The sequence below is a fragment of the Myotis yumanensis genome, unplaced genomic scaffold (assembly GCF_028538775.1).
Source record: "Myotis yumanensis isolate MYYU_CA2020_CCGP unplaced genomic scaffold, mMyoYum1.0.hap1 SCAF_10, whole genome shotgun sequence".
In the NCBI taxonomy this organism is placed as follows: Eukaryota; Metazoa; Chordata; class Mammalia; order Chiroptera; family Vespertilionidae; genus Myotis; species Myotis yumanensis.
Genome location: NW_027223761.1, coordinates 19,459,470 through 19,478,329, shown reverse-complemented (window position 1 = coordinate 19,478,329; position 18,860 = coordinate 19,459,470). Strand labels below are relative to the sequence as shown.

Genomic DNA, 18,860 nt, shown 5'->3' with positions numbered 1-18,860 from the left:
AGGATGAACTTAATCAGCAATGATACTTAGGTATGTTGTGCTATTCAGACGTTTATAATGATCTGGCCCTCTAGCAACTTCAGCGCAAAATTATAGCTAATTTTACCTACAAACATCAGGTGGTCATAATAATCTGGCCACTCAATGTATAAAAGGCCGGCGACCCTAACAACCAGAGACCAGAACACCACACCCCTCTCCTCAGGCTGGCCCCATCCGCCAGGGAGCAGTTAGGGGCGCCCCTAGGCAACCCGATAGGGTGCAAGTTTGATGGGGGAAAGTAGAAGAAATAGAGGGGAAGGTCTTACGAGTCTGCGGGGTTGGGATGGTCGGCCTGGAGTAAATTTGGAATGTGCTGGGGAAGGAAGAGGAAGATCCGATTGGAAAACGGCTCAGCACAGTACCTTTCTCATTGCAAACCGGGAGGGCGCCAGCCGGGGACTGAATGGGCGGTGGTTTCATGAGTGCACTTGGGACCGACATGTTCAGGGCAGCAGCAGGCCTTCCGAAACTTCACTGATTCCAAGTAGTAAACAACTATCAACGTCAAAGAACAGAAAAATCCTCTCCAACTAAAGGCCCTGGACTCGGAAGCGACTGAAGGAAACACCATTTAAGGAGGAGCTAGAAAAACCGGAAGTATGCGACCAGAGGATTGTGGGATTGTGGAGGACACCTGGGCGCCTAGAGGATTGTGGGATTGTGGAGGACGCCTGGGCCCTTATGTTATTGCGCATGTACATAGTCAGCCCTATAGTCCTCAGTCTCGAAGTATTTGGACGTGACTTCTGGCGGGAAATTATTTCTATTGAGGTTTGCTGTTCCCTTGGGTGAGGAAGATCAGAATTAAAGGTTTCATTTGTTACCTTGGTTTGAAGCAGAGGACAAGAGCCGCGAGTACGACCAGTTCTACAAGGAGTACACACGCACCTCCCAGGAACCGCAGATGAAGCGCACCGCCATCAAAGCCTTCAATGAAACCATCAAGATCTGTGAAGAGGAGGTCCAAATTCAAGAGAAGTGCAGCAAGGAGTATCTGGAACGCTTCTGGCATGAGGACAATAAAAAGAGATGCAGGGATGCTGAAACCGGTTTGGCTTAGTGGATAGAGCGTCAGCCTGCGGACTGAAGGGTCCCAGGTTCGATTCCGGTCAAGAGCATGTGCCTTGGTTGCTGGCGCATCCCCAGTGAGGGGTGTGCAGGAGGCAGCTGATCGATGTTTCTAGCTCTCTCTCTCCCTTCCTCTCTGTAAAAAGTCAATAAAATACATTTTTTTTAAAAAAGAGAGATGCAGAGGATTCTGCTGAAGTCAGAACGGCTCAAGTCTCACATCGCCGAGATCCACGAGAGCCACATGAAGCTGGAACAGGAGCTGCGGACACAGGCCTTGGACAACGGGGAGATCAATAAGCGCATGAACAGCCTGAAGCCAGACCTCATGCAGCAGCGCAAGATCCGAGACCAGTACCTGGTATGGCTCACCCAGAAAGGCGCCGGCAACGAGTGGTTGGGAATCAAAAATGAGACTGAAGACGAGTATGCACTGATGGAGGATGAGGATGACCTCCCCACCATGAGAAACGAACCTGGTGTGTGAGCAAGATCAACCGCTCTCAGGCTGAGGAAATGCTGAATAGCAAGAGGGATGATGGTACCTTCCTCATCCGTGAGAGCAGCCAGCGGGGCTGCTATGCCTGCTCTGTGGTGGTGGACGGCGGTACCAAGCGCTGTGTCATCTACCTCACGGCCACTGGCTTGGGTTTTGTGGAGCCCTACAACCTGTACGGATCTCTGAAGGAACCGGTGCTGCATTACCATCACACCTCCCTCGTGCAACACAATGATGCACTTACCGTCACACTGGCACATCCGTGAGAGCCCCGGCCCCAGCCCCAGCCCCCACAGCCCGCTGACTCATACAGTGCAAGACTTCATCTTTCTGTCTGTCTGTCTCTCTTCTTTGTGAATCTTTCTCTGTCTCAATCTCTCTCTTGCTTTCTCTGGGTCTTTCTCTTCCTGACACTCTTTCTATCCCCATCTCTGTCCTCTCTGTCTCTCTTAGTCTCTGTACCTCTAAGTCTCTGTTAGAGGAGCATACCTCCTCCACCCCATGCCCCCTTTTCCCATGGGCACTGCCCTCCCCTGGCTCTGGCTGCTCCCACCAGTTCCTACAGTTCCCCCAAGCTCCCCTGTACCTGCTGTGTTTACAAAGGCCCCTGGGGTGCTCAGCCCCAGCCTGGTGTCCTGATTTTTAACTCATAGACCTGGGGTCAGGGCAGGAAGAAGGCAGGAAGGGACTTCATTGCCACTTCCAAGAATCTCAGCTGTGATATTTGGGGCCAGGTGGGGGGTGGGGGGTGGGGTGGGTCCCACCCCCACCCCCACCCCCACCTCACAGACCCAACTTCCCTCCAAACACTGAAGTGAAACCCACACTGGATACCCCCACATGGAGCTGCTGCAGAAGCCCTCTTCCCCCAAAAGCAAAATTATTAAAAATAGCCTCAAGAGCTGGGCCCTATCTGACCTCGGGCTTCCTAGGAACCAAGGCTGCTGCAGGTATTGCTAGACCAGCCGAGATGCACCACTGCCCAAAGCACCTCCGCTCGATGCAGTTTCAAGACTTCTCCTTGATCATATTGGGTTCTGATTTTGTTTCCTTGACTGTAAACCCATTTTCTTCTCTTTTGGGACAAGAAGCCCAGTTTTCTATGCTGCCATGGACTCACCCGCCTCCTGCCTGTGCAGCTAGGCTGTCAGGTGGGGTTTGTATGGTACTGATGTGGATATAAAACATTGAACTCAAAGAGAAAAAAAAGGAAAATGGGATAGTGACGAATAAGAAACTTTGGAGACAGTGAAGGGCAGTTTGTCCAGACTGTTGACAGCTAAGAATTAGAGTTTAATTGGGATAGAAATCCTGCTAATAGAACCTGATGCCTGAAATCTGAGCACTCTACTTTTAGGTTTTCCAGTTCAAGTTTTTGGAAACTGCCTATTAAAACGTTCCTGGTTGGAAAGTGTTTGTATAGAAGCCCATAAGTATTAAGTATGTGCTGTGTTTACCATGCTTAGCTCTCTGTAACGAATATGGAATAATGTTAAATGCCTCATGTTCTCAAGAAGCTTGACTTTTAACATAAAAAAATAAAGAAGAAAGATAAATATTAAAAATAAAAAGAGAAGAAGCTTGAGTTTTAGGGGTGAAATCAGGCAGCCAAGCAAGTGGTTAGGGGCAATCAGGCAGGCAGGCAGAGCGGTTAAGAGCCAGTGGTCCTCATGATATTATACATACAAAACCCTAGAGACTCCATCAAAAAGCTACTAGACTTAATACATGAATTTGGCAATGTAGCAGGATACAAAATTAACCCCAAGAAATCTGAGGCATTTCTATACACCAACAGTGAACTTTCAGAAAGGGAGATCAGAAAAACAATCCCATTTACCATCGCACCAAAAAAATTAAGATACCTAGGAATAAACTTAACTAAAGAGGTTAAAGACCTCTACTCAGAAAACTACAGGACGTTGAAAAAAGAGATAGAGGAAGACATAAACAGATGGAAGAACATACCATGTTCTTGGATTGGTAGAATCAACATCATTAAAATGTCCATACTACCCAAAGCAATCTATACATTCAACGCACTTCCCATTAAAATACCAATGGCCTTCTTCAAAGATCTAGAACGAACTCTCCAAAAATTCATCTGGAATAAAAAAAGACCCCGAATAGCTGCAACGATCCTGAGAAAGAACAAAGTAGGTGGGATCTCAATGCCAGATATCAAGCTGTATTACAAAGCCACTGTTCTCAAAACTGCCTGGTACTGGCACAAGAACAGACATATAGATCAGTGGAATAGAATAGAGAGTCCAGAAATTAGCCCGAACCAATATGCTCAATTAATTTTTGACAAAGGAGGCATGAACATACAATGGAGCCAAGATAGTCTCTTCAATAAATGGTGTTGGGAAAATTGGACAGACATATGCAAGAAAATGAAACTAGACCACCAACTTACACCATACACAAGAATAAACTCAAAATGGATAAAGGACTTAAATGTACGACAGGAAACCATAAAAATTCTAGAAGAATACAAAGGCAACAAAATCTCAGACATATGCCAAAACAATTTCTTCACTGATACAGCTCCTAGGGCAGTTGAAACTAAAGAGAAACTGAACAAATGGGACTACATCAAAATAAAAAGCTTCTGCACAGCAAAAGAAACCATCAACAAAACAACAAGAAAACCCACCTCGTGGGAAAACATATTTGCCAACGTCATATCGGATAAGGGCTTAATCTCCAAAATTTATAGGGAACTCATACAACTTAACAAAAAGAAGATAAACAATCCAATCAAAAAATGGGCAAAGGGTCTAAATAGACACCTTTCAAAAGAGGACATTCAGAAAGCCAAGAGACATATGAAAACATGCTCAAAGTCACTAATCATCCGAGAGATGCAAATCAAAACAACAATGAGGTACCATCTCACACCTGTCAGAATGGCCATCATCAACAAATCAACAAACGACAAGTGCTGGAGAGGATGTGGAGAAAAAGGAACACTTGTGCACTGCTGGTGGGAATGCAGACTGGTGCAGCCACTATGGAAGGCAGTATGGAGGTTCCTCAAAAAATTGGAAATGGAACTCCCATTTGACCCTGTGATCCCACTACTAGGAATATATCCCAAGAAACCAGAAACACCTATCAGAAAGGATATATGCACCCAGATGTTCATAGCAGCACAATTCACCATAGCTAAGATCTGGAAACAGCCTAAGTGCCCATCAGTAGATGAATGGATTAGAAAACTGTGGTACATCTACACGATGGAATACTATGCTGCTGTTAAAAAGAAGGAACTCCTACCATTTGCAACATCATGGATGGAACTGGAGAGCATTATGCTAAGTGAAACAAGCCAGTCAATGAAGGAAAAATACCACATGATCTCACTCATTCATGGATAATAAAGACCATTACAAACTTTTGAACAATAATAGATACAGAGGCAGAGCTGCCTCAAACTGATTGTCAAACTGCAGTGGGAAGGCCAGAGAGAGTTGGGGGGCAGGAGGGAGGGGAGTAAGAGATCAACCGAAGGACTTGTATTCATGCATATAAGCATAACTAATGGACATAAGACACTGGGGGGTAAGGGAGGGTAGTGGTTTGTCAAGGGCGGGGGGGGGGGGGGGAAAGGATACTTATGTAATACCCTTTGTAATACTTTAAGAGGAAAATAAAAAAAAAATAAAAAAAAAGATAATAAAAAAAAAATAAAAAAAAAAAAATAAAAAATAAAAATAAAAAAAATAAAATAAAATAAAAAAAAAAAAAAAAAAAAAGAGCCAGTGGTCCTGGATTGCAAGAGGGATGTCTGACTGCCAGTTTAGGCCCGATCCCAGAGATCCCCCGAAAGGTCCCAGATTGCAAGAGGGTGCAGGCTGGGCTGAGGGACTCTCCCCCTGCCCCCCCCCCCCCCGCCCCTGCACAAATTTCATGCACCAGGCCTCTAGTCATAATATAAGAGCCATGAGAACAAGAATCTTCTCATTCTTGTTTGTCCCTCTATCCCCAGTGCCTAGAACACTGCCTGGCCCATAATGAATGCTCAAGAAACACTGAATGATTAAATGAATTAATTAATCACAATTCAGTTGCAAAATTTTTACATCACAGTGAAGAGGGATAAAGTCAATGACAACAAGAACCAGTCCCACGGTAAAGAAAAAGAGCAGTCAATCTATAAACAGCCTATGGAGATATTATAAAGATGTGAACTACAATAATTGGTAACTGTGTATGTGTAACTCCTTTATTTTTCAGTTGAATTCAAAACTAATATGGAGAAGAGGGTCTGCCTGGGTGGGGGGAGGGGGTAAGACTGCAATGAAATGCAAAACCAGTGTCAGGGGTCGGGTGGGGATGCTTTATTATGGTGTATGTGTTTAAGGCGAGGCCTTCACCTGAAAAGCAAGGTGAGAGGAAATGGGAATTCACCCAAGGATGTCCCTTTGGGGAGTTGGAAGACAGCAGTGATTCAGAGAAAGAAGGAAGCAGCAGAGGGTCCAAACTGGACATTTCAGCCCTTTTCTTATTCCTTTTAAACCAGAAAGCTATCAAATGGGGCCCAACAAATCCCCAAGCACAGCTCCCTTCTTTCAATACACACAGTGCATAGAAGGGGTGAGCTAGAACAGTGTCCAAGAGGGGCTGAGCCCATGGGACCCACGTCCCGGAGAGGTAGAGGGTGCCACAAGGGGCTCTCTTTTCCTTCACTCCATGCATCCTGCTGAGAGTGGATTGGATAATCAGAGGCCTGGTGTGGATTACCAGTTACAGCCAGTCCCCATACCCCATCTCCTTTCTAAGGCCAGTGGGTCCTACCACGGGGCCTTTCTTTGTCAGGTAGAGGAGTAGATGGGAGGATGAGACTGGAGACTTTGAAAGGGATTCTATCCTTTCGCTTAAAAACACAGAGAAAAGAAATGAAGGGAATGTAAAACCTCCTCCTTTGGAAGGAAAATATATGTGACTAATGGGAATTTGTATTAGGTTTTGTCACAGATCAAAACTATTTCCCCAGGACGCACAGAGCCTTTCTGTCTCCCCAAGATATTTTCAGTAAAAAAGTGTCCCTATTCATTAATCCTTTGTTGTGTTGGACTTGCTTTCTGGGAAATGATAACAAAGTTCCCACTTCAAGGTGGGTGTAGGGTCAAGAACAGAGGCTACTCCTGGTGCCCAGTCACATCTGAAATACAAGAATAGCCTATTGTATTCTGAGGCCCTGGAGGTCTTATCTCTGCCTAGACCAAATGCAGAAAAATGTGCAACCTTGAAAGACAGAGAGCCATTCACTCTCCTAGGTGAAACCAAAAAAGCTTGTACTGTTTTAGAAACAAATTAACTCCCAGTTGGCTAGCAGATACCAAAAGAAGACAACAATCCATTCAAAGGCAAATTAATCCTTTGTACAAATAACCAAACTTGAATACTAGAACGGTGTGGACCCACATACCCATTTAAAATTTCTCCAAACTTTGTACAATATGCCCCATTCTCCCAGTTGAACAATCTAATTATTTGTCTAAAACAACTTGTGTCTGTAATCCCTGGATCTTGTATTTTTCATTAACCCTTTCACTACAGGGTCTTCCCCAGGCAGATAACACATTATCTGATTATTTCACCTTCAGTCAGAAAATGGAAAAGTTACTCACTCAAATTCACAGTTTACAATCTTAAAGGCATCCAATTCAGAAACTCCTATTTATATTACCTCTAGGTCTTTGCTTTTTCTTGCAGAATTGACTCGCTCCTCTTTATCTTTTTCTCCTGGATAATGCAATATTTTATACATCTCAATTACTAATTTGAATCTTCAGGAAATACACAAAATGCATGTACAGATTTACCTCTTTTCAGTGCCTGCATCCCCAAATATTTGTTTCTATTTGGATTTGGCAGCCTCCATTTCAGAAATTCATCTGGATTTAGACCAGACTTTGCCAATATTTGCTCCAAGTTTTTAGCCATCACCTTCCTTCTCCTTCACTAAAATCAGATGGTTGCTATGCCTTTTATTCTATTTATTGTTGAAGTTGAGGGGAGTGGAGTAAGGGGGTGGCAGAGTACATACTTGGTAGCTGAAATTCAGACATACGAAAAGGTATAAAAAGAAAGTCCCACCCCATTTCCCTGCATTGTGAGCACCATCATTAACATTTGGCATGTATCTTTACAAATCTTTAGAATATGTCATTCATGCACACACATATACACATATACACTGGATTATATCTGGTTATGTGACTTGCTTTTTTTTTTTTCACTTACTCTATATGCTCATTCATTTCTCACATTTACTGAGCATCTACTCTGTCCCAGTCCCCTCTAGGACCCGGAAGCACATCAGTGAACAAAATAGACAATTCCTGTTCTCCTGGAACTTACATTTTTGTAGAGAAGGCAGAAAAGAAAAAACAAATAAGCATATGCTATTGCAGATTGTAATGAGTGCTATAAAAAGATAGAACAGGAGGGAGTTGAGTATTGCTACTTAAATAAGATCAGAAAAGGTCTAATAATATGGCATTTGAGCAGAAGCCTGGGATTCAAGTCAGACAAAGAAAGAGGGGTGGCTGGAGAGGAATGGGCTCCAAAAATGCAGAATAAGCTCAATGCTTAGTGTTATTGTTTCCTAACCTTATCAGAGACATGGAGCTACTGAAACAATTTTGATGCATGTAGAGATAAAACAATTTCATCACAAATACACAGTTATATGCCCTTGCCTCCTTTCCCACTTATTATAACTTCCTGCCACACACCATCAAAACTTTGACCTGAGTCTGTTAGTCGCATCTGGGGTTCCTGTCCTACTTGTAGGGTTCCTTCCACCTATAGATAAAGGAATGAAACCCATTGAACTTTACTTCAGCAGCTCTGATATCTACCAAACTTCCAAAACTGACATAAGAGTAAGTACATATGTGGTCCTATAACTCACAAAGAAATTGAATTCATTTGAAAAACCTTCCCACAAAGCAAACTCCTGGTTCAGAAGGTTTCACAAGTGAAATTTTTCTAACATTAAAGAAGTCATAAAATTGATCATTTCCCAACTCTTTAGTAAAGCCAGCACAACCCAAATCCATAACATACCAAGAGCATGTAAGTAAACTATAGGTCAATCTCTCTCATAATAATAAATACAAAAATCCTTAAGAAAAATGTTACCAAATTAAACCCAGCCATAGCTAAGAAAGGTTCTACATCTCAATGTTGTATTTCTGAGTTAATCTCTGTATATGTTCTGTGAATACAAAAAAGATTCACTTAACATGAAAATAAATCAAAGTAGTTTACCATATTTTCAGAATATAAATTGAAAACAATATGATCACCTGGGTGAGAGAGATGTCTGGCCTTTGCCCTGTACTACTGGGAGGCAATCTATGGTAATTCCTGGTAGCAGTGTCTTCATTTAGGGTGAGGCAGCCACACCTGACAGTCTTAGAGTGAGGGTTGGCCACACCAGAAAGACCAACCATATGTCTTCAGGTTGGGGTTTTGGATCATGTGATATATTCAATCTGGAGGTTGAGTTCAGCCACCTTGGTAATCAATCAATCAATCAATCATACCTGCATTAAAAAGCTCTAATAAAAACGCCCAGGTGAGCTCCCTTGGTTGGGTAGTTTGGGAAGCCCCCTTGCATTTGGAGCTGGTGTCAGAAGTGAAAGTGGTCTTATATGGACTACTCCTTCTAACTTTGTAATTGGACCCTAACACTCTGCAGTTGGTGTCAGAAGTCTTAGACAGTCTTGTGTGGAGACTGTGCCCTCTAAGTGCATAGTTGGCTAAACTCTCACAGTTGTGTTAAATTGTGGAGCAGCATCCTCACTGATGTCCGTTCTTGTTGGTTCTTCCAGGTCTCAGACTTTGCCTCAGGGAACTCAAATACAGAGAAAGAATCAGGTTTCTCATATTCAGAGCAGAGATTTCAGTAGAATGAGAAACTGAGATTCTGAGCACTGAGCTAGAGGTAGATGAAAAATTGAAGGGTCCAGGCAGACAGACCACAGAGAGACACCCAGCAGCTAGGACAAAACTGTCCCACAAACAAACTTGCTGCAGAGAGCCCAGGATTCACTTCTGACCTCATTCCACCTTCCTGCATTTTCTTCATGTGTCTCAGGTGCCAGGCTGCCTCATCTCCACACCACCACACAAATCCACTAATGAGACAGAGCCTGCTATGGCTTATAAGATAGCATTAAAGTGGACTTGCTGTGGGGGAAATTACTTTGGTGCCACAGCACCCTCCCAGTGCACCACCAGGGAAGTTTGAGCAGAAAGGCTCATGGACCAAAATAAGATGCTCAAATCAAATGGTTTATTAAATCGGTAACAAAAATACAGGGAGAAAGCAAGAGGGGAAAAGAGAAATTTAGGAAACAGTTCAAGCAGGGTTGATCTGTTGCACAATAATATTCCAGGGGAGCAGGAGACTAAGGGTCTCCCACTGCATAGGAGGATTGATGCAGAAGGAAGTCAGGGGAGGGTGGGTGAGAAGAGGTCAACCAATGAACTTGTATGCATATATGCACCAAGTTTTTTTGTGGGACAGTTTTGTCCTGGCTGCTGGGTGTCTCTCTGTGGTCTGTCTGCCTGGATTCTTCAGTTTTTCATCTATCTTTAGCCCAGTGCTCAGAATCTCAGCTTCTCATTCTACTGAAATCTCTGCTCTGAATATGAGAAACCTGGCTATTATAAATAACTAGAGGACTAGTGCACGAATTCGTGCATGGGTGGGGCCCCTCTGGGTGGCCTGTAGGGATCAGGCAGAACCCTGAAGTCCAACGCTGCCTGCAGCTCCTACCTGCTGCTCCCAATCAGTCCCAATCGATCGATTGGGAGAGGCTCGAGCTGCTGCAGCAGCACTCACCAGCCATGAGCCCCGAATCTGGTGCCCTCCTGAAGGGAGTGGCCTGCGGGATCGGGCTGAAACCGGCTCTCCAACATCCTCCAAGGGGTCCTGGATTGCAAGAGGGTGCAGGCCAGGTCGAGGGTCCCCACTGGTACACGATCAGGCTGGGGAGGGACCCAGGTTCGATTCCAGTCAAGGGCACATGCCCAGGTTGCAGGCTCCATCCCCAATGGGGGCATGCAGGAGGCAGCCAATCAATGATTCTCTCTCATCATTGAAGTTTCTATCTCTTTCCCTCTCCCTTCCTCTCTGGAATAAAAAATAAACATATTTTTTTAAAAAAAGAACAGATTGGTGGCTGCCAGAGATGAGGTGATTGGGTGAAAAAGGTGAAGGGTTTAAGAAGTACAGACTGATAGTTACAAAATAGGGATGTGAAGTACAGCATAGAGAATACAGTTAATAATATTGTAATAACTATGTATAGTGCTAGGTTAGTACTGGAAATATCAAGGGGAACACTTTGTAAAGTATGTAATTCTCTAACCACCATGCTCTGCACTTGAAACTAATACAAAATAATATTGAATGTAAACTGTAATTGAAAAGTTTTTTAATATAAAAACAAAGAGTGGACAGGTAGTGATTTACTGATTGAATAAAAAAAATTGGGGTTTGGAGAAGAAGTGATATTGCTTAAAGTAGCAAAAAAAGACTATGTAAGATCATCCTGACATTGAGGTGAAATCTGAACCCTGTAAACTAATAAAAGATATACTGATGAGGCAATAAAGGTAGCCAATACAGGAAGCAAAATGCCCTCAGTAACCCTGGGTAAAGAATATAAAACTGAAACTCATAGCCACAGACAACAATATGGCAGTTACCAGGGGGGAAGGTGGTAAAGGGTAAAGGGAGCCAAATATATGGTGATGGAAGATGATTTGACTTTGGGTGGTGGGAATACAATGCAATGTACAGATCATGCATCATAGAAATGTACACTTGAAATTATATAATCTTATTAACCAATGTCACCCCAATAAATTTAATTTTAAAAACATTTACAAAAGAAATTTTAAAAAGAATAGATTGTCAACTGATAACTCTTCCAACAGACCACCAGAAAACCTGTTGCTCAGCCAAAACGAACTTGATTAGACCTACTGTCGTAAGAGAGAATACAGATCTTAGCGGTGTGAGGGAGGAAATCAATGGAAGACATGATCAATGGGAGACATTTATAGGGTTTGGGGGTTTAGACTTAAGTGGTTTAAGGTGGATCTTTCAAATCAGAGAGCAGATCAGGATTGGACAAAGTTTGTGATGTTATAGTTTAGGTTTGGCAGATACAGAGAGGGAAAAGCCTGAAAGTTAATCTTGATAAGCAAACTATTGTTTGCTGAGAACATAGTTTGTCCAGGTGAGTAATCTATTATCCTGATAGGAGAGGTGTTTGCACAGAGGAGCAACTATTTAATCAGACAGATTGGCTTGCAGAAATTCCATGAGGCAAACAGTGAAGTTATTTATTGGTTTACAGTCATATGTTCCTAGGCCTGAACTTCCTGGAACAATTTGTTAAATCATGTTGCCGTAGGAAGTCTCTGCTCTCACTCCCAGTAGTTAAGTTACGTGGGTGTAATGATCTGGCTTCTCTGCTCAGAAAGGAGGAGGCTATTGCATCATCATGAGCAGAGGACTGACACAATGAAGGGGGCGTTTGCGTCAGACATATGCAGGTTGGAATGCAGTGGAGGAGGTCACAGGATTCAAGGCACTGTTTCACTTCTATAGGTGAGAGTCATCAGGTGTCTCCCAGGTGAATAAACCCTCTTTTACCTGCAGGAACTATGAGTGATTTCTCTCATCTATTGAGACTCTCTCCCAGATCAGTAGTCTAGGGACTGAATTTCTTTTACCCAAACAAGTCATTTTCCTAACAAGGCCCTTTGCTTTGCCTTGCTTTGTTTTGCACGGTGATTTCACCTGGGATTGTGGAACCCAAGGTGCCAGGTTGCCAAGAAGAGAGCCAATTTCTTCCTTCCTGGTCAAAAAAGACAGTCTCTCTATGCCCCATTCTCACTGGAATTGGTCCTCCAGACCCCATACCGGGAGTTGTCTGTCAGAAACTTGGAGTGAAAAGTTAGAGATATCTTCTTGTCAACCAAGGGGGAACCGGTTAAGTAAATGATAACACACATGCACAACAAAACAATATGCAGCCAGGAAATGCGATAACATAGGCTATTACTTATTAATTGATATAAAAAAATGTCCACAGCATCTCATTGAGTGAAAAAGCAAGTGACAGACTAGTTTGTATAGTATGATTCTGTTTATGAGGGCATTGAGAGACTTGTAACAAGAATGGTCACCAGTTCCCATTTTTGTAGGGGTGAGATTTCAGGTGACATTTTACTTTCTTCTTGGCTCTTTTCCGTGTTGCTTAAATTTTTGACAACCAGCGTGTATTATTTTTACAAAGACAATAAAGCTATTTTGTAGGGGGGAAGAATTATGTTGCTGTTGAGGTGAAGAGATGTGTTTTTGATATTGTTAAGTAATTAAAGCAACTATGGTATAATCCTATTATTGTCTACATTTAGCAAAAATAAAAAAAATACCCTCAAGCATGTTTCCCAGGGTTATTTTGAAGATCAAAGGAAATAACAATTCGGAAGCCACATTAAACCTTCAATGCTGATATCATTAGCACTTTCAGTCACTTCCTGTGGGACCCGGGGATTATGTTGACATGTGTCCCTGATACATCTTGGCCTTGTGAGCCTTTTTGAGTCTCAATAATATGGAAAAAAGAGGCCCCCACAGGATGGACACTGTAAATGAAGAGGGTCGGTCTGGACATTTGGTGGAGCATCTTTGCTCCCCAGGGGCTCCCAAGCAACCCTCAGCCAAATCTTGCCAGCATCCCTTAGAGATAATCAGCAGGTCCAGGTCTGCTCTTGGGAGAAACAGTCACAAATTCCCACTGGGTTATTTCTGAACTCTAGGGATAACTCTTTGAAAAAAGCCAGGTGAATCTTAAGACAGGAGCAATTAGGAATCTCTAGGCTTTGTTCATAACTGTCTGAGAAGTTCTTTTGAGAAAGCTGGTCAGAGGCAATCAATAAAAAGGGGAAAGAAACACTTCTAAGAGGTCCCCAAAAACAAGGCTATGGATGGACGGGCTCTGCTTGACCACAGGTAAGTGGGCTGAGGGTGGAATCTTATTACCAGTAAGGGCTTAGACTCCCTTATCCCCTCTTCCTCATAAGCCATGCTCAGACTCTTGACATCTGATCACCAGCCCCAGCACGAGGTGAATAGGAAAAGAGATCAGAGCATTTGAGCAGTGTGCAGTGAGTTTGAAATTGATTTCCTTAGGACTCTACCCTGGGACCTAATGTATTTTACAGCTCAAACTCTCCCTGGTACATCCTATTCCCTCTTAGCCTCTACTACCAGCTTTATTTTGTACACCAGAGACCTTGGAGTTTACTCTGACTGCTTGCTCTCCTCACGCTGCCATGGTCAGTCCATCACCAAATCCTATCACATTTATAGCCAAACATTTCTCAAATCCAGTTACCTCTGTCTCCATTAGCCCCACTCTAGTTTAAGCTATGAATCCCTCCTGGATGACTTCAATATCCTCCCAACAAATCTCCCCCAACCACTGACCTTTCTCCAATTATTTCTTCACAATACACTCAGAGTAATTTTATAAAAAAAAAAAAAAAAGCAGATATGACTGCCCTGGCTGGGTGGCTGAGTTGGTTGGAGCATCATCCCACACACCAAAAGGTTGCGGGTTTGATTCCCAGTCAGGACATATACTTAGGTTGTGTGTATTGGAGGCAACCAATTGATGTTCCTCTCTCACTTCTCTCTCTCTCTCTCTCTCTCTCTCTCTCTCTCTCTCTTTCTCTCTCTCTCTCTCTCTCTCTCTCTCTCTCTCTCTCTCTCAAACTTGATGAGAAACATATCCTCAGGTGAGGATTTTTTTTAAAAAATCAGATAAGACAATGTCATCCTCCTGGTAAAAATTCTCTAATGGCATTCCATAAAAGAAAAGAAAATTCCTTAACCTAGTTTAAGGTATCGGACAATAATAGTGTAATCTCTAACCTGACCACCTGAATTTAAACCTCAGCTCTGCCACTTACCAGTTGAGTCTTTAGGCAAGATGCTCAACTACTTGGTTTTCTCACATGCAAAATGGAGATTTCAATTGTACATCTTATAAGATTGTTGAGAGGATTAAATGACATTAAAGGTATTTGGAACAGTGCCCGACACAGCAAGCACTCAAAAAATGTTATAAAACACTGACTGACTGCTCACCTCAGCTCACACACTCCCTCCCTTTGTCCTCTATCCACTCTGGCCTTTATTCAGCTCCTCCTCCTCACTAGGCTCTCTCAGACCTCAGGACCCTTGCTTGTATAGACTGTTTCATTCTTCTCCAGGAAAACTTCCTAGAAAAAATTCTCCTTCACCTCCATGAGTCAAATTTTTGAGCTCATATCATTCAGTCCCTCTACTTGGAGCTATAATTTGTATGATTATTAATGCTTGTCTCCCCCTCTAAACTCTAAACTCCCCATGAGTAGTCCACACCATCGAAACCTACACTTAACCAATCATAACAGATGTCTGACCAATCAGAGTGAACCTTGGCCAGTATCCCATATAAGAGCTTTCCATCTGAATAGCCATCTTGGTTATTTGAAAACCTACAGACAAATTCTTAGGAGCATGACAGCAACTGAGAGAACTTCCATAAACTGAGAACCCCTCTGGGGAGCTTAAGAAGGTAGACATGTGGACTCTCTGACTAGTGCTCTCTGGTTAAAAACCTCACCTCCAATTCTAACTGAAAACTGTGTCCTGTACTGCACCCCAAAGCCACAAATCTGGCATGTCCTACAGGCTTCAGTTGTTTCCAGTTAAAACATTGACCTTAGTTCTTTGGTTATAATTTTGCTGAGCTGGAGTTTTCATGTTTACTATAACTTCTTGTTCCCCCAGACAAATATTTTTCTCAGTTAGTAGTCAATAATAACACAGACTTTATTCTAACTTGTTTTATTTCATTTTCTCTTCCTGGATTATCAGTCCTGTCAATAGAGAGAGATCAGGAAAGTCCAGTCTTCTGACATCTGCTTAGCAGGCCCCAATCAAAGCATCAGAGCCTCAATGCCCGAAGCATCTCCAACTGGGTGTGTTAGTGACTTGCATACTAACAACTGTGGTAACAACGCACCACAAACTAGCTTGAAACAAGAGAAAGTTATCTCCTCACAGTTCTGGAGGCTCCAAGTCCAAACTCAAGGTGTTGGCAGGGCCACGCTCCCTCTGAAGCCTCTCCAGTTCTGAATGCCTGAGGCATTCCTTCATAACTCCATCTCTGCCTCTGTTCCTCACATGGCCACCTGCCTCTGTGTCTGTATCTTCACACATCATCCTCCTCCCTGATCTCCATTTGCACTTTTTACAAGTTCACCAGTCATATTGGATTAAAGGCCCAACCTAATTGAGCATGACATCATTTTAACTCGATTACGTCCATATAGACAGCATTTCCAAATAAGGTCACATTCACAGGTATAGGGGTTAGGACTTCAACACATCTTTTTGGGAGAAACAGTTCAATTCATAACACCGGGGAAAATGACTGCTCTAGTGAGGCACATTCCATTGTGATGATGTTAGTCTTGACTTCCTGTGTCCCTGGGCTCAGAGACTGAGCCATTGTCCCCAAATATGGTCAAATTGAGCCTTTCATGAATTCCTTCTCTGGGACAACATTCCAGACCACCAACACCCACTAATGATACTAGTTCCCTATGGAAGAGGATTATAACTGTAAAAAGTATATGATTATTAGAATAGACTAGATTCTAATCCTACTTTCCTAATGTACTAGCTCTCTTACCTTGGGCAGGTTGATAATCTCTCCAAATATAAATGGGTCAGGAAGTAAGTTAAAATATGACTCATAATAGGTGTCCCCTCCTCAGCTCCCCTAGCACTGCCCACTCTGGGGGCATCAAAAGGGTGATAGCCAGAGAGAAAGGGGTTGAAGGTAGGTGGAAGTGGGCAAAGGAGGGGAGGTGGTAATGGGGATGGAAAAAGACTTTTCTTGAGGTGATGGATGCACAATGCAGTGTGCCAATAATGTTTCATTGAGTTGTATACTTGAAACCTGGTTTTGTGAACCATATCACTCAAATAAATTCAATTTAAAAAATAGTAATATGGATTATAAGAAAATAGTGGGAGGGGTGGGACAGGAACTGACCCGAGGCCTGCTCTAAAGTACAAGCTTGTCTTATTTGCTCTCTCTGCAGTGCCATGTGCACCTCAGTTGAGAACTGCACCCAGGTCACCTGGTTCCTCTTGCTGGGACTCACAGAGCAGGAAGGGCTCAAGGGCATCCTCTTTGTACTCTTCTTGTTCATCTACTTAGTCACCCTCATGGGCAACCTGGGCATGATTATCCTGATCCACACAGAGCCACAGCTGCACACACCCATGTACTTCTTCCTGAGCGTTCTCGCTTTCATGGACTCCTGTTTCTCCACTGTGGACACCCCCAAGCTGCTGGAGAACTTCCTCACCTCAAGTCAGTACATCTCCTTTGCAGGCTGTGTGGCCCAGATGGCCCTCATGACTCTCCATGGTATTGCTGAGTGTCTGCTCCTGGCCATCATGGCCTATGATCGATTTGTTGCCATCTGCCACCCTCTCCTCTACCACACCATCATGTCACAACGTCTATGTTTCCAGATGGTGGCAGCCATCTATACAGCTTCTATTGCCAATTCAGCTTTGCTAACTGGGTACATCTTCAAGCTGCCCTACTGTGGCCCCAACGTCATTAACCACTATTTCTGTGACATCCCCCCAGTGCTTCAACTTGCCTGTGCAGACACTGCAGAGGTTGAAACCATCATCTTCTCATCTTCTGCCCTGATTTTCTCTTTTACCATCACCATCATCCTGGTCTCCTATGCCTACGTCCTGGTGACTATCTGCAGAATGCATTCCCCAGAGGCTCAGAGCAAAGCACTCTCCACCTGTACCTCCCACCTCACCATTGTCTGCCTTTGGTATGGCACCATCATCTTCATGTATGCTCAGCCGAGCTCTCTCAATTCCATGGAACAGAACAAGTTCGTGTCTGTCTTCTACACTGTGATCAACCCTATTCTGAACCCCCTGATCTACAGTCTGAGGAATAAAGATGTGAAGTCTGCTTTAAAGAGGAGATACTTTGGCAAGCTGCCTTCTTAAACAAGCACGGAACATTCTATCCCAAGCCACAGCATGGTAGCCACAACATAGAGAATGCATAATATTAGCACATAGATAAAGCGAAATATGTGCCAGCACTTCCATGAGGATTAGAAGAGTTAATGTAGCCCGGCCAGTGTATCTCAGTAGTTGAGCGTCAACCTATGAACCAGGAGCTCACAGTTCGATTCCCAGTCAGGGAGAGGTAAAGAGAGATAGAAACATCAATGATGAGAGAATCATTGATCAACTGACTGCCTCCTGCATGCCCCACACTGGGGACCGTGCCTGCAACAGGGCATGTGCCATGACTGGGAATCGAACCGTAACCTCTTGGTTCATAGAGTGATGCTCAACCACCGGCCAGGCAATAAAAAAAATTTTTTTAATTTAGTTAACATGAAAATTTGATGAGATTACATTTTAAACTCCATATTCCCAGTTTCTCTGGGGAGAAAATTTAAATGGTCACTTCACCAGTCTCATGCTCAGCATAATCATTTGATGCCAAGACAAAGGTGTCCTTTTAGACAAGACACAGATTTTCCAATTGTCCTCCCCACCCCAATGATCCCCACCACTCTTTTTAGAGAGCCTGCTGCCTGGTTACCATGCCCTGAGCTTTTCCTAATAGTAGAGACATTTTGTTCTATTCACAACTCTAGCAAAAGTAGGGAAGGGGGGAACATGACCCTAGAAGTCTACATTTCAAGACAAATAACAAGTGCCTAGAACGATGCCTGGCACAGAGAAGTTTCTCAAACAATACTCTTGGAATGAGTGAAGATAATATTTATTCTTTGGATGTGAAGACTATCCCCATAGGTATGCTATGAGCCCTTCCTCGCCCCCACCCCCCCCCCCCAAAAAAAAACTGTGCCCTCGTAGAAAGAAAGAAAAAACTACCTTTTTCATTCAGGTAAGGCATCTGAATGGTCTTTATAGGCATTGGAGTTTGCAACCCTTGGGCCAGGGAGAAAATTCTCAATGCCTCAGTATTATCCTATAAGCCTGTCTCAACCTCATTTTCCAGGGATCACCCCACAGTTCCCACCAAATACCGCCTCTGTTGCCAGAGCCAATGACCTGGTTCAGCCC

The 18,860-nt window shown here is 43.4% G+C and overlaps 1 protein-coding gene and 1 pseudogene across 1 annotated transcript; both read left to right on the top strand.

The window, feature by feature from the left end:
• The first annotated feature begins 641 nt into the window (after positions 1 to 641).
• Positions 642 to 1,913, top strand: LOC139017721 (phosphatidylinositol 3-kinase regulatory subunit beta pseudogene; annotated as a pseudogene).
• Positions 1,914 to 13,638: 11,725 nt separating this feature from the next.
• LOC139017949 (olfactory receptor 8U9-like) lies at positions 13,639 to 17,762 on the top strand. Its single transcript, XM_070426571.1, has 2 exons — positions 13,639 to 13,667; positions 16,817 to 17,762. The coding sequence occupies exons 1-2, from the start codon at positions 13,639 to 13,641 to the stop codon at positions 17,760 to 17,762; spliced, it is 975 nt and encodes a 324-aa protein (XP_070282672.1).
• Positions 17,763 to 18,860: the final 1,098 nt, after the last annotated feature.